The sequence below is a fragment of the Tachysurus fulvidraco genome, chromosome 3 (genome assembly GCF_022655615.1).
Source record: "Tachysurus fulvidraco isolate hzauxx_2018 chromosome 3, HZAU_PFXX_2.0, whole genome shotgun sequence".
Lineage (NCBI taxonomy): Eukaryota > Metazoa > Chordata > Actinopteri > Siluriformes > Bagridae > Tachysurus > Tachysurus fulvidraco.
Window position 1 is genome coordinate 18,349,254 of NC_062520.1, and position 13,920 is coordinate 18,363,173.

General features: G+C 36.7%; 1 protein-coding gene across 2 annotated transcripts; it reads left to right on the plus strand.

Moving 5' to 3' along the window:
* Window positions 1–2,514: 2,514 nt before the first annotated feature.
* Window positions 2,515–12,997, plus strand: frrs1b (ferric-chelate reductase 1b). 2 transcript variants are annotated; one of them, XM_027149572.2, is made up of 16 exons: window positions 2,515–2,650; window positions 3,821–4,019; window positions 4,685–4,839; window positions 4,947–5,041; window positions 5,129–5,258; window positions 6,002–6,184; window positions 6,268–6,366; window positions 7,086–7,236; window positions 7,344–7,457; window positions 7,559–7,674; window positions 7,766–7,852; window positions 8,624–8,721; window positions 9,266–9,324; window positions 9,616–9,759; window positions 10,149–10,243; window positions 11,448–12,997. In XM_027149572.2, the coding sequence occupies exons 1-16, from the start codon at window positions 2,645–2,647 to the stop codon at window positions 11,538–11,540; spliced, it is 1,824 nt and encodes a 607-aa protein (XP_027005373.2). In that variant the 5' UTR covers window positions 2,515–2,644; the 3' UTR covers window positions 11,541–12,997. The 2 variants fall into 2 exon arrangements, with proteins under 2 accessions (XP_027005373.2, XP_047667368.1); XM_047811412.1 differs by lacking the exons at window positions 10,149–10,243; window positions 11,448–12,997 and having other exon boundaries at window positions 7,750–7,852; window positions 9,616–9,758.
* The last annotated feature ends 923 nt before the right edge of the window (window positions 12,998–13,920 follow it).

Consider the following 13,920-nt stretch of genomic DNA (forward strand, 5'->3'; position numbering starts at 1 on the left):
TTTTTTTTTTTTTAAATGCAAAAGATAAGGAAAGAAGTGCTAGTTGAAGTGTTTCTGGAATAAGTAGGTCTTCAACCGGTGCTTGAAAATAGCCAGAGACTCAGCTGTCCGGACCTCTAGGGGAAGTTCATTCCACTACCTTGGTGCCAGAACAGAGAAGAGTCTTGTAGTATACTTGTCTCTTACCCTGAGAGATGGTGGAACCAGTCGAGCAGTGCTGGTAGATCGGGGTGCAGTGCGAGGAATGATGAGGGCTTTGAGGTAAGAGGGAGCTGGTCCATTTTTGGCTTTGTAGGCCAGCATCAGTGTTTTGAATCGGATGCGTGCAGCTACGGGAAGCCAGTGGAGGGATCGCAGCAGTGGGGTGGTATGCGAGAAATTTGGCAGGTTGAAAACAAGCTGGGCAGCTGCATTTTGGATCATTTGCAGAGGATTGATTGCGTTCATAGGTAGACCTGCCAGCAGTGCATTGCAGTAATCCAGACTTAATTTTTTTTCTTTTCATTTTGTTTTGTTTTGTATGTTACTAGATTTAATAAAGGTAATAAATGCACTTTATCACACTGCACTGAAGAAAAGTTAAAGATGAACTTGCAGTGATGTAAATGACTATCAGTAACAAAATAATATTCTCTAAAGCATACAATTAAAGTGAATATCGGAAGCAGGAATAACCCTTTATCAAAGTATACCACGGAAATGGTGAGGTGAGCTATGTATAACTTGCCCTTGAAGGCTGTAAACAGAGGGAATTTTACATCAGTACATAAAATTTATTGCAACAGCTGATAGGTTTATTGCCTCTAATTGAAGTGTACTTTGTTATATATTTCTTTGAATATTGTAAATGACCCCATGTTATTACATTCTTTACACACAAACCGGATTTTAGCCTGATGTTATTGGGCCCTAATCAGAGAATAAGACTTGGCTGAGTATCTCCTTACTGCTTGGGATTCAGCAACAGATCAGACCAGCACATGCTCAGGGCCCACAGTCTTACCATTAAAAACTACAGAAGAACAGCTGTTTGCCCAGGCAAGAGAGACAGTGTGACACGGAGAAGTCAGGACAGAGCTATTTTCCCTCCTATATTGTGAAATATTAAATAAACAAACATGACATTTTTACTCTGAATCACTAATCCCAATCATCAGTGATATGACTCTGTCATATAAAAATGAGAAATGTAGAGCAGAGAGTGTCAGACAACACTCTTATTGATTTGCCATCGTCATATCCGCCAACTCCAAGGATAATCACTGTGCCACTGCTGTCGTCCCTTCTGTTGATACACTTGTGTTTTTACTGTTTAATTGTGTTTTTCTGTTTAATTGTATTATTATTGGCTGCAGGGTAAAGCAGTAGTCAGTGTTGCTGCCTCAAACCTCCAGGGTCCCCGATTTGATCCTGAATTAAGGATACTGTCTATGTTGTTCTCCTTATGTCCATGTGGATTTTCAATGATATAAGTACTGTTTTTTTTTTTTTAGAATTATGTATGTATGTATGTATGTATGTATGTATGTATGTATGTATGTATTATTAATACTACTACATATCTAATATTTTATTATTAATAATATTAATTATTATTAATATCATTCATTCATTCATTCATTTTCTACCGCTTATTCGAACTATTCTCGGGTCATGGGGGACCTGTGCCCATCTCAGGCGTCATTGGGCATCAAGGCAGGATACACCCTGGACGGACTGCCAACCCACACACACTCTCATTCACTCACACAATCACACACTACAAACAATTTTCCAGAGATGCCAATCAACGTACCATGCATGGACGGAGTACCTGGTGGAAACCCCTGAGGCACGGGGAGAACATGCAAACTCCACACACACACAAGGCGGAGGCGGGAATCGAACCCCCAACCCTGGAGGTGTGAGGTAAACGTGCTAGCCACTAAGCCACCGTGCCCCCTATTATTAATATGAATGTAATGATATTAATAATTTATATTTATATGAACTAATGACAGTGAATATTGTGGTGGCTCGAGTGGTTAAGGCTTTCCATTGTTGATCAGAGGAGCTTGGTTCAAACCCCTGCACTGCCAAGCTGTCACACTTGGGCTCTGACTCTGTGTTTTGATCCCAAGGACAGGAAGTAACAGTTGTGATATGCAAAAAAGGAATTTGACTGTGCTGCAATGTATATGTGACAAAACAAAGGCTTCTTCTAATAGAATTTAATGATATTAGGCAATCAGCAGATATTAGCACAAGTTATAGTCACAGGCTCATTATTATTAAGCTTCATATTGTTTTCTTGGTGCTTTGGGTACTACAGGTTTTGCGCTACATTAATGATCATACATTACATTACATTACACTACACTAATGAACATCTCACGCCAGTAGACAGGCGTCACATTATATTCATATTCAGGTCCAACAGCCTTATCAGGGTGTGTTCGAACAACAGTCTGACATGACGATCAACAGCTCATGATCCTAGAAACCAGCAGCGGAAGTAATGATTTGTAGATCAGACACATGCGCTTCCGTGTTATGCTCCGCCTCTTCGTGCTGCTCTAAGCCAATCCGATCACTCCTTGTTACAACTCTTCAAGTTCAGGACAAACGGCACGTTTTACGCAACTCCATTCACCAGCGTGGAATAATGGAGGTATGTCCTTTTACTCTTCACACTCACCTGCTAATAAATAGCGCACCTTTCTTTGTCCGTTTGCGTCTTTTTGTGCACGTCTCAGTTACTTCATTTATGTCCGTTGCCTGTCGTCTAAATACTAATTGAGATTGTGAGGAAATGGATCATTGACTTGTTTGATGTGTTGTTTACATTACTACTGTTGCTTGTAATTCCTTTGAAGTGGTATCTGTGAAGTGGTTCAGAAGGTCATGGGTTCGAATCCCAGGGTCACCAAGCAGCCTTTTCTGGGCCCCTGATCCCTTAACACTCTATTAATTGCTTAGCTGTATAAATGAGATAAATGTAAGACACTCTGGATAAGAGTGTCTGCTAAATGCCATAAATGTGAAATGGGAATCTTTACTGCACAACACTATAGCTGATCAGTATCTGAGCAAAGTGCACACAGACTGAATGGACCTCAGAGAGAGATTTAAGTCAATTCAGAAACTTTATTTCACAGCTGATGGACAGTACCGCTACAACAATGTGACCCTGTATATTACTACATTAACTTTTGTTACAAATGTCCTAAAATTGTCGATTAGTAAACAAAAGCATGCCTTGTTCCTAAACACGTTTAGCATGACAATTGTTTTATTATTTTTTTGTAATATTTAACTATAAACGCTATAGCCTGTATAACAGCATTTGTCTTCAATTAAAAAATATAGAGGTAACAAACATTTAATTCCGGACAGATATACACAGGGTTTTTTATTTTTTCAAAATATGTATTTTAATATTACTATTTAAAATACATATTTAAACATTTACATTAAGCGTACTTTTTCTTCTTAGAAATGTATGTATTTAATACAGTTGACCTTTGAAAATGTATGTATTTAATGAATTTTTCATCTGAGATTTGTGAAATACAATATTTAACCCCATGACCTGACAGCCTGCGGCACGTACACCCTTATCTTTACACGCAGCTTGTTCATGAGCTGCTTATTCAGCACTGAAACCGTGACCTAAATTTAGTGGTCTTAACTGTGTTGTTCTACACGTCTCAGTTTATTTTCTACACTTCAACAACATCAATACAACAGATTGGTTGGGTCATCGTAGTTTGTGTAGCTAACAAATACGCAAGTTTCTCCCTGTTTTTTTTTCCACTTATTTGTTCATTTCTTTCTCCAGATCTCTGTGAAGATGAAGGCGCTGTTGTTCCTGTTTGCTGTGTGTATAAAGTCTGTCACTAGCTACAGCAATGGAAAAGTCAAAGAAGCTTGTCAGGACATGATGCCTGGTCATCATCATCATAGCCCCAGTCCTACATCCTCACCGTACACCATCACTGTGGATAAGTCTATATTTCGTCCTGGAGATCAAATTAAAGGTACGTAGATATAGATATCATGTTACGGCTGCTGTATCGTTCAGACTTTGCCTTGGTTCCAGTCAAGTAGAACACTTCCGATGTTGTTATAGGAAACCTATTGAAAACTTTAATGTAAAACTGTTTTATGTAAAACTCAACAGAACTCTACTCTTGTACATTTACCTTTGGCATTGCCATACCTAACATTTGGCAGACATCCTCATTCAGGAAGACTTCTGTGTGTGTCTGTGTGTGTGTGTGTGTGTGTCTGTGTGTGTGTCTGTGTGTATGTGTATATATATATATATATATATATATATATATATATATATATATATATATATATATATATATATATATATATACACATACATACACAGCTTTTTCTACTCATGCACCTTATGTTTCTCTGCAGAATTGAAGTTTTGTGCTAATAAAATCAGAGTAAATTTGTTTAGGATTTTATTCATTACAAGCATTTTCCCTGATGTTGCTCACATTTATTAAACTGCCATAGATAATTGAATATTCAGCAACATTTAACAAACAGTTCTATTTGTTTCTTTTTGTTCTTGTTGACGGTGCTTTGTTTACCATTTGTTAAGAAATCTGTACAGCATTTGCATGCATGTAAATGCTGTACAATTGTGTGAAACATAAATATTCATCTTTTCTTTTCACAGTGACTTTATCATTACTGTCTTCAGAGAATAGTTTGCACTTTGAAGGCTTTCTTATAGAAGCTCGAGATGCTGCAAAACTTGACGGTGGATCTGTTGGAACTTTTACTCTTGTTGACTCGTCCATCTCACAGCTACTTTCATGTCACCATAGAGAGGTCAGCAACTCGAGAATGTTATTAAGGGCGTGAGGCTATACAGATGACAAGGAAATTATATATTTTTTTAAATCAATGATTAAAAAATTGTATGCTTCTTTTGTAAGGGCTCTGCTGTGAGTCACACCAATGATCACCATAAGACAGAGGTTCAGGTTATCTGGACCGCACCACAGGATGCCCCATCTAGTGTCCAGTTTCTGTGAGTTTACACTTTACAGTACATATCTCTGTTTCTTACCAGTTTACTGAGCGATGAGTTGATGTGTATATATTGTGTGAATTTCAGAGCAAGTGTGGTTCAGAAATACGAGTTGTTCTGGGTGAAGATTCCAAGTCCTGTATTGTCTCGAAATGGTGCACCTCCTACATCATTATCTCCTCAGGCCACCAGCTCTTCCGTGCAATTGCCCCATCTGGTGTGTCCTGCTACACCACAAGTTTATTATGATTTCTGTAATAATTTTTATTGGGTTGTGAAAACCTGCTATAATACAGCAATTTTTTAATATAATGGCATGCTCTTAATTTCAAAAATGCATATCTATGATTGTTTGTTCTGTCCTAAACATGTTTGAGCATGCACTGGTTTGCTGACAAGGCTGAAATTAAAGTAATTATGGCCAGAGTTATACACAGACAAATCCAAAGAAATTATGTGTTTGGGAACTGTGTGTTTTTCTGCTTAAGCTGCCTTAAGCTGATGTATTCACTTATCAGGGTGATATATTACGTGTGAAACCCTACACTACACACAACTTGTCCTGTGTCATCTCATTAACACTAGGATGTGCGATGCTTGTGTTTGTTAGGCACATTCTATAAGAGAGCGTTCATTTTGCAGTGAACTCCCAGAAAACTAAAGACATTTAATGTAGTGCAAAATAATGACATTTGATGTGTTGTGATTTGATGGTTTGTGTGATGTGATGCTAATATTCAAAATGTGTGTTTAAAATATTAAGAGCAAAATCGCTTTAACCATCTACATCTGGTAATCTGTTATCTGTCTTTGCTGATACCTGAAAAAGAGATTGGATCTTTTCCATTAAACAAAGAATTTTGTAATTTGCAAGTTTGCAAACTTGACAAATCTAATCGTGTCAGCAATGAAGAATCTGCAAAATGTAGTAACATTTCTCCTCATCTGACACTGTCGCAGTTCACTTCAGAAGGCTGTGGAGATACAAAGACTTGCCTGCGAGATCCAGAAGGCTGCAATCCTGAAATTGATGCACTCTGTTACTTCCTGTCCTTCACTAAAATGGAGCAGGGGGTAAAGTTTGAGCTCAGCGGGCCAGCCGCGGGTTACGTCTCCTTCGCCTTATCAACAGATCAATGGATGGTAGTGAAACATGTTCTTGTACAAAGCACGATTTGTTAGTTGTTGTGAAACTGTTCTGTAAATTTATCTATGTCTGTTTTTAGGGGAATGATGATGTCTACCTGTGTGTCAGTGACACCGGCCGTGTCAGCATCAGTGCTGCTTATGTTGAGGGAAGGACACATCCAGTGACTGCTTCAGAGGTTCTCATCTTCCTAAGCTCAGTCAGATTGCAATGTAGACTACATGATTAAAGGAGTGATTGAGAGATCATATTTACACAACCTTTCTGCTTATAGTACCTGAAAGCCTGGTGAAACTCAGCACATACTTACCTTAGTATTATTACACTGTGCCAGAGACACAGGCAAGTCTGTTCAGATGTAGTTTGCAGAAATTCTATAAAATTTGGAGTTAGGTGATACTCTATAATATTTTTGTAATATACAATCTGCAAGAAAACTTTTTATTAGTAAAATCAGCAACAACATAGTGGAACCATTTTCCTGTAAAGCTTTTAATAAGAAACAAACAGGTTTTAATGTCTAATCACTTGCATTAAATAACGATGGTGTTAGAAAAGCCTGAGTATACTGAAAACACTCACAAAAGCGTATCATGATATTAGAGTAATCAATAATTATGCTACAATACTGTAAAATTCATCATTTCTATATTTCCTTACTTATCTATTAAAAAAAAGAATGAAAGCTCAAGTTTATATGTAGAGAAGAAAACCTGAGTCATTTAAAGAGAGAGACAAAAAACACCCATTTCTTCTTCTCTATGAGCTATTCCTTTTAAAAGACTCTTAACATGGTGTCATATTTCAGTCTTTGAATCAGTCTTTAAAACAGTCGTCTGTAAGTAATATTTTGGACAGAAAGACTTCTCTCTGATCTTTGCCCTCTTTCTGCTCTAGAATGTTTTGAGAGAGACAGCATGGCAGCTGGCTAATGGGGTCATTCAGTGCAGTTTTTACAGAAACATCCACATCACCACCCCTAACCAAGACAGATTTGCCCTGGATCAGATGTACTACCTGTTCATGGCTCATGGACGAGCAGAGAACGGTGAACTGTTATTTTAACACAGGAAACACCTTCTGAAACCAGTATGATGTACACAGGTAATATTTTTGCATTTGTTTAATGATTCACCCTTCATCTGTTCATTGTAGGGAGAACTCATAGACATGACCGACAGCCCCTTATATCAGCAAAGAAAGTACTTATCACTGGTCCTCCAGAGGATCTGACCGGCTCTCGTGCTCCCTTACTCATCAAATTCCATGGTGAGAGTGAACAGAATGTCTGGAACTGTAATGCGTCTTTCTTATAAAAACATTATTACTCCTAAATTAGTAGATCTGACCATGTTTCTTTTTGTTTATAGCTGCGTTCATGCTCGTTGGCTGGATGATGACCGTCAGCACTGGAGTAATTATAGCCAGATACTTTAAACCTGACTGGCCTGAAACAACTGTATTTGGACAGAGAGTATGGTTTCAGGTATAAAAAAAAACTGAAATGAAGACATGGAAAATTATTGCTATTCATAACAGATGCTAAAGTCTTAACTCTCAGACTTATGTTTCTACAGTTTCACAGAGGTCTTATGTTGCTCACAGTGCTTCTGACATGCATCGGCTTCATAATGCCTTTTATATACAGAAGAGGCTGGAGCAAGGTAAGACACACACACACACACACACATACACACACAGTCTGTCTGTGTGACTAATGCTTATCTGTGTGTCATGTTTCTCTCATCCCCCACCACCAAATGTATACCCATATGACTGGTCATTATGACTAAATGTGTCACACTGTCACATGTCTGTCTGTACAAAATACATATTGGGGGAGAAACGAAACACTGGAAAATTAAGATTATTAATATTACCACATAATGGAATTTTCCATGTTATCCTCACATTGCTATTAGATACATTCCAATAATTTTGACACATTTATTTATTTGTTTGTTTGTTTATTTATTTATTTATTTTACTTTTAAACTTATGCATTTTCTTTGTAGAACATCCAAAATAATTTATCATCTATCTGATAGCAATAAAAAAAGTGTTGATGGTTCACAGTTCCAGGCTCCTCAGGTTTGAGGTTACTGCACATACATAAACACAGGTTTCCTGTTGGTTCTCTACTCTCCTCACATTGTCCACTCACATAACCTTCAGTCAGGCCACTATAATTTACCCACAGTGAACATCTGAAAACTGGGGTTACATTTTATTAACTAGAATGGCTGCAGTGTTACCAACAGAGGTCATTCTTTCCCCATTGTTGCAGGCTGTCTATTCTTTTCAAAAGTTACCTGGCAACGCTACATTCTAGTGTGTGATTCATTAAGAGCTGTTCCAGCTCCACTGTGTGGAAATGGACGCGTAGGAGTAAAAAAAGGTTAGCAATAATCATGTCCTGCATGTGTTTTCCTAAGCGCGCCGGCTCACACCCTTACTTCGGCTGTACTGTCATGGCTCTGGCTGTTATCCAACCTATCATGGCTCTGTTAAGACCTGCTCCAGATTCCTCCAGGTAAAACAGGGCTAGTCCTTACTAAATCTTGTCTTTTGGCAAGGGCAGTTAATGTATTCTTTAGAACAAATTTCATATCATTTTTGAGTCCCTCCCCATGCCAGGTATCCAATTCTAGGTATCTGAATATATCCATGAATGTTTTTAATTCCCAATTTATTCATTTTATGAAATGCACATTCAGGTTGTTCTGTAGAGACCGGTTTCGGAGAAAAATCCGGACATCACTACGGAGAGTCTGGAGATGGATACGAATTCTTCTGACTGATCACCCTTATATTGAGATGAAACATTTATATTCTCAAGTCAATAGTGGTTTTATAGTAGCGGTCCCTGTACAATAATGGACATTGCTGAAGGACAGACATTGAGCATTGTAGCATTTGGGGTTCAATTAACAGCGTGTAAAATGGCAAGTGATTGGAACGCAAGGGAGATTTACCCGGCTGTCAATTTTGTATGTAATTTAGCTATGAAGACATATTCTGTTTCTGCTGTTATTGTGCATTCTTCATTTACTGCTTGCTTTATATTTGTTTTTCAGGAGATATATTTTTAACTGGCTCCACTTGGGCACAGGAACTGCAGCCCAGGTGCTCGCTGGTAAGCAATACTCATTACTGCGGTTCTAAAAGAACTGTCTACTTCAGTCTGAGGGGGACCTGTTGCACCTTTTTTTTTCTTTTTTATTTATTTATCTTTTTATTATTTTATAGGTCATGGTTGTAATATGACAGAATAAGATTTATGTAAATAAAAGTATAATAAGTTGTACAGTTTTTTTTGTACAGTCCAGAAATGCCCATGTGCAAATGGTCTGTAATAATATTTAGTATAATAGAAATACATGCAATGGACATTTATATTAACATGCACTTTACCTCTTGATTTTAGTCGTGGCTATCTTCTTGGGCATCCATCAGCAGGCTTTGCTACTCCCTGCCCCCTGGACCACAGGACTCCTGTCTGCCTGTGTGGTCTGGTTTGTGTTGGCAGACCTGGCACTAGAGGTGCATAGGAGGGGGCTTTTACCTATAGGTCAGTGCACTTAACACATCTTTTACAATTAAAATCTAAAATTATTATTTCTCTGCGTATAGCTTTTAGCGCGCTCCTTCTTTTTGAATGGCCTTTTTGCCATGCAGAGCAATAATTTGGGCCATGGAGGTGATTAAAGCCATTATGCATGTAGGAAGAAAATCAATACAACTGTCACATTGTATTGTAAAAGGCTTTTTGGGTACATTGTTGGAAGTTGCTCGGAATACTAATGTCTAATGTTCAACAACAGCTGGCCAGAACAATTTGTGTTGCCAAATTATATGCAAATTATTATACGGGATATAATGAATGCCTCAGAAAAGTACAGTACAGTCTCTAATTTCATCTCACATAGTTAAATCTAACATGATGTTCTTATATTTTAGGAAACATTTTCAGAAACTTTCAGGTCTACACAGAAAATCTCCAAACAGAAGACAAAGAAGGGATTCTGTTTGTTCAGACTGAGAATGAGAGCAAGGTAAAGTCTGAACCCATTTCACGTTCTTGCTACTGCTTGTGATTTAAATTATTAAATTATTTGGCAATTATTTATTTTTTTCTCTTGGCAAAATATCATCCGAGTGTTAAATTGACATCGAAAGGCTAAATTTGTGATCAGAATAAAGTTTCCTAGCATTTCATAATTGTCTCATATTCTAGAGCAAGGTCTCAAAATGCAAGCCATCCTCACTGAAACGAATAAATAATGCCTCTAAACATCATCCAATTTTAGAAGTATTAAAGGTCATTGCATGGGGAATAAATAACAAAATAGATAACATATAATAATCCTATTTAAAATATACAAGATCGCATTGAAGAAAATGCATGACACCCATGCTAATTCTGATAGTGAAAGTAAATATACAATAGTTTACATCATTATTATTACATTCAATAGGTTATTAAAAGGATTATCCACCTTGCGCCGTTAGATCGATCAGAAGTTTCACGATGATTCATCAGCCATTGATTCTTCTTCTATAATGCTTGAGTAGTGCATGATTGGAGGAGACAGAGCAAGAAGTCTTAGACACTCCTCAATACAGAATCTCTCCACATTCTACAAGGTCCTGTTTTTACTACTGTAGATGCCCCTCTTCACCTCACCCACAGGCTTTAATGGAGGTTATACAGTAGGTGAAGGACTGAGGTGGCCACTGCATAAGCTTGATTCTGGGCCCTTCATTAGAACAACAAAAAAGTACCTGCCCTGTCATGGCGAGATCTCGGATTAAATCTTTTTGTTGATCTGCTTCTCTAGTTGGAAGGCGTAGCATTATTCTCTCCTCTGTTAATCATTGCAACACTGACAAAAAGGAGGTCCAATGTCCTGCTGGAAGAATACGTGTTGTATCTTCTTGATTGAAGCAGTCAGATTTTCATTTAAAATCACCTGGTATTTCATTTGGCCCACCATAAAAAAGATTCACAGGGCCTTTGGATGAAACAGCTAATATAGCCTTCACCATACTAACAGTGTGAGGAATTTTTTTTTCTCCTTCTAAAAATTTATCTTGAGTATTTGTCTCCAAAACGCTCTCCTCTCACAACAGTTCTGGTTCCAGTTAAATTTCCAGTAGCATAGGCAAATTTCGAGTGTTTACATTTGTAGTACATATTGTTCTGTTAATCATTTTCTTTAACACAAGTAACCACAGACACTTTTTTTTTTCCCCCAGGGATCTTCTTTTAAAAAGATTGTTTTGGCAGTCTACCTTTGTGGAAACCTTTGTTTTCTGGCTTTTCTTCTGGCCGCCATCAGTGAAGTATGATGGAATAGAATTACAAACAATGTGCCTTTCTGAAGTCTGCTGTTGTGCTCAGTTACTGTTTAAGAAGCTGAAGAGGCCTTATGTGAGCTTGTTCTTACTGTGATTCACACTGTGATAACTTGATCAACCCTTTTAAAGCAACATTCCAACAGAACTCCGTTATCCAAGTAAACTGGATGCTTATGTGCCAAGAATTTAATACACAGTTTAGATATCGTCACGAGGCAAAAAGAACAGAACATCACATTATTTTTATTGTAGTTTTAGTTTTATTTTATTTGATAGTTTTTGTGCTTGAATCTGAACTGTCAAGATGCAAAGGTTTTAGCTGGAATGATTACTGACTGATCTGTATGCAGAACATCCAAACAGAAATGTGTTGAATGTGCTGAAGGAACAGAGAGTGAAGCTCAACATCCATCCTGCTTATTATGATTTTATTCAATCTCAAGTTTTATATAGGTGTCTGAAGTACTTGGTAATGAATACATGCATATTTATATGAAATTAAAGGTATTCTTAAAAACTAAATACTAATTGTTGCATTTGTAAATTAGGAGAAATTTTTTTTGTATTTTATGTACCACGTTTCATGCTACTTTAAAAAGAACACTGCAGAATCAAATATATTAGAATAATTCAGATGTTGTATATGTTTGCATTGAATGAAAGCATGTAATGTTATGATGTATTATTGAATTTATATCAAATGGACACTGGTGCATCTAAGTTGGGGTCACTGAATTTGTAATGTGATTCTGTTAAATGCAAACAAAATATATAATCCATTTTATAATTACATCCAAATATAGAAAATGGATGCAGTTGATTTAATGATAATGAAATTGTTAGATTATTACATTTAATTCAGGTTAGAGTTCCTTAATTGTCTTGTCTGAAAAGATGCCATGTTAATCAAAATTGTCTTTTACACTCTATTATTGTGTTGCATGGTAATGGTTTTTAGGTAAAAACAATCCAATATTCTTGCTATAGTTTACAAGGTTTGCCCATAATCTAAGCTGCACACTGGCAATATCTGTTCAGAATTCAAGCAACTTTCTAACTGCTACTGAATCAATCATTCAATGGATTAATCTACATTTACCGCATTTGGCAAACGGCCTTATCTAAAGCAGCTTTTAATTCAATTTAATTTTATTTCATCCCCCTATTTCTCATTTTATACATCTGAGAAATTAAGGGTTAAGGGCCTCACTCAGGTTGCCAAAGTTAGCAGCTTAGTGGACCTGGAATTTGAACTTTCTGATCAGTAGTCCTATACCTTAACCATATGGCTACATAATCCTCCATAAGCTTTGCAATCATATTCACTGTGATAATCAAGATTTTACTGTGACTGTCTTATAAATTTTGTCTACAAATCTTCTATAACGATGCATTTTGTGTGTGCACAGATGATGTAATTTATGTACAAATTAAAAGGAATCCACCCACCTAATGGCTTTGGCTTTAATAAATATCTTGTTTATTACTCTGTTCATCCTTAAGCTCTTCTCTGATGGAACTATATGCATGAGTTAGACCCATTATTTTATTAGTGTTAATGTCTGTAAGGCTTGCTTCACATTATAATACAGATTATTAGTCAGATCTTTTTTATTTCTGTATATCATTAAAATATCCATGTAAGAAAGAAACATATTTTCTCATTTATTGTTTTTGTTTCGATGCTCATTTCAATTTATTGTTTAAATACTGTATCAACAACTCGTGTTTTTTTTCCCCATTCTTTTCTCAGATAAAAAGCAATGCATATGTGTACTTAATGATGACGTACCTGAATACAAACTAGCAATACTTTTATAGCCATAATACTTTTAGACTAAAACAGAGTCACATGAGCATACAAATATGTTTTTAGACAAATAGGAAAGCATTACATAATGGGTTCTCCATTTACACAATAAAGCAGTTAAATATCCGTGTTCATTATTCAAGTTACTCTATCTCATGTTGGGTCTCTTATGATAACTATATTAAAAGGTAATGATCTTGTCATAAAAAGACAGTACCTGTATTGTAACAAATTCTAACTTTCAGGTAAAAGGTTGGCTTCACTGTAGTGCAGATTGGAGGCAGAAATAGCCAATGTAATCTCTATAGTGTCACATATTTCAGTATAGCCCAGGGTTAAATCAACATACAGGAAAATACAGTATGAAAATACAGGACACATTTTCCTGAACTCTGTACTAAGACATTACAATAAAATATGTTTAAAATCTTTCTGGACATTTATGACAAGAACAAGCATAGACTGAACAACTACAATTCAGCTAACATTCAGGCATCATGGCAAGCCCTCAGATCTCCTGCCTTTGAGAGAACATGAATGAAAAGCTGCAAATATCACACA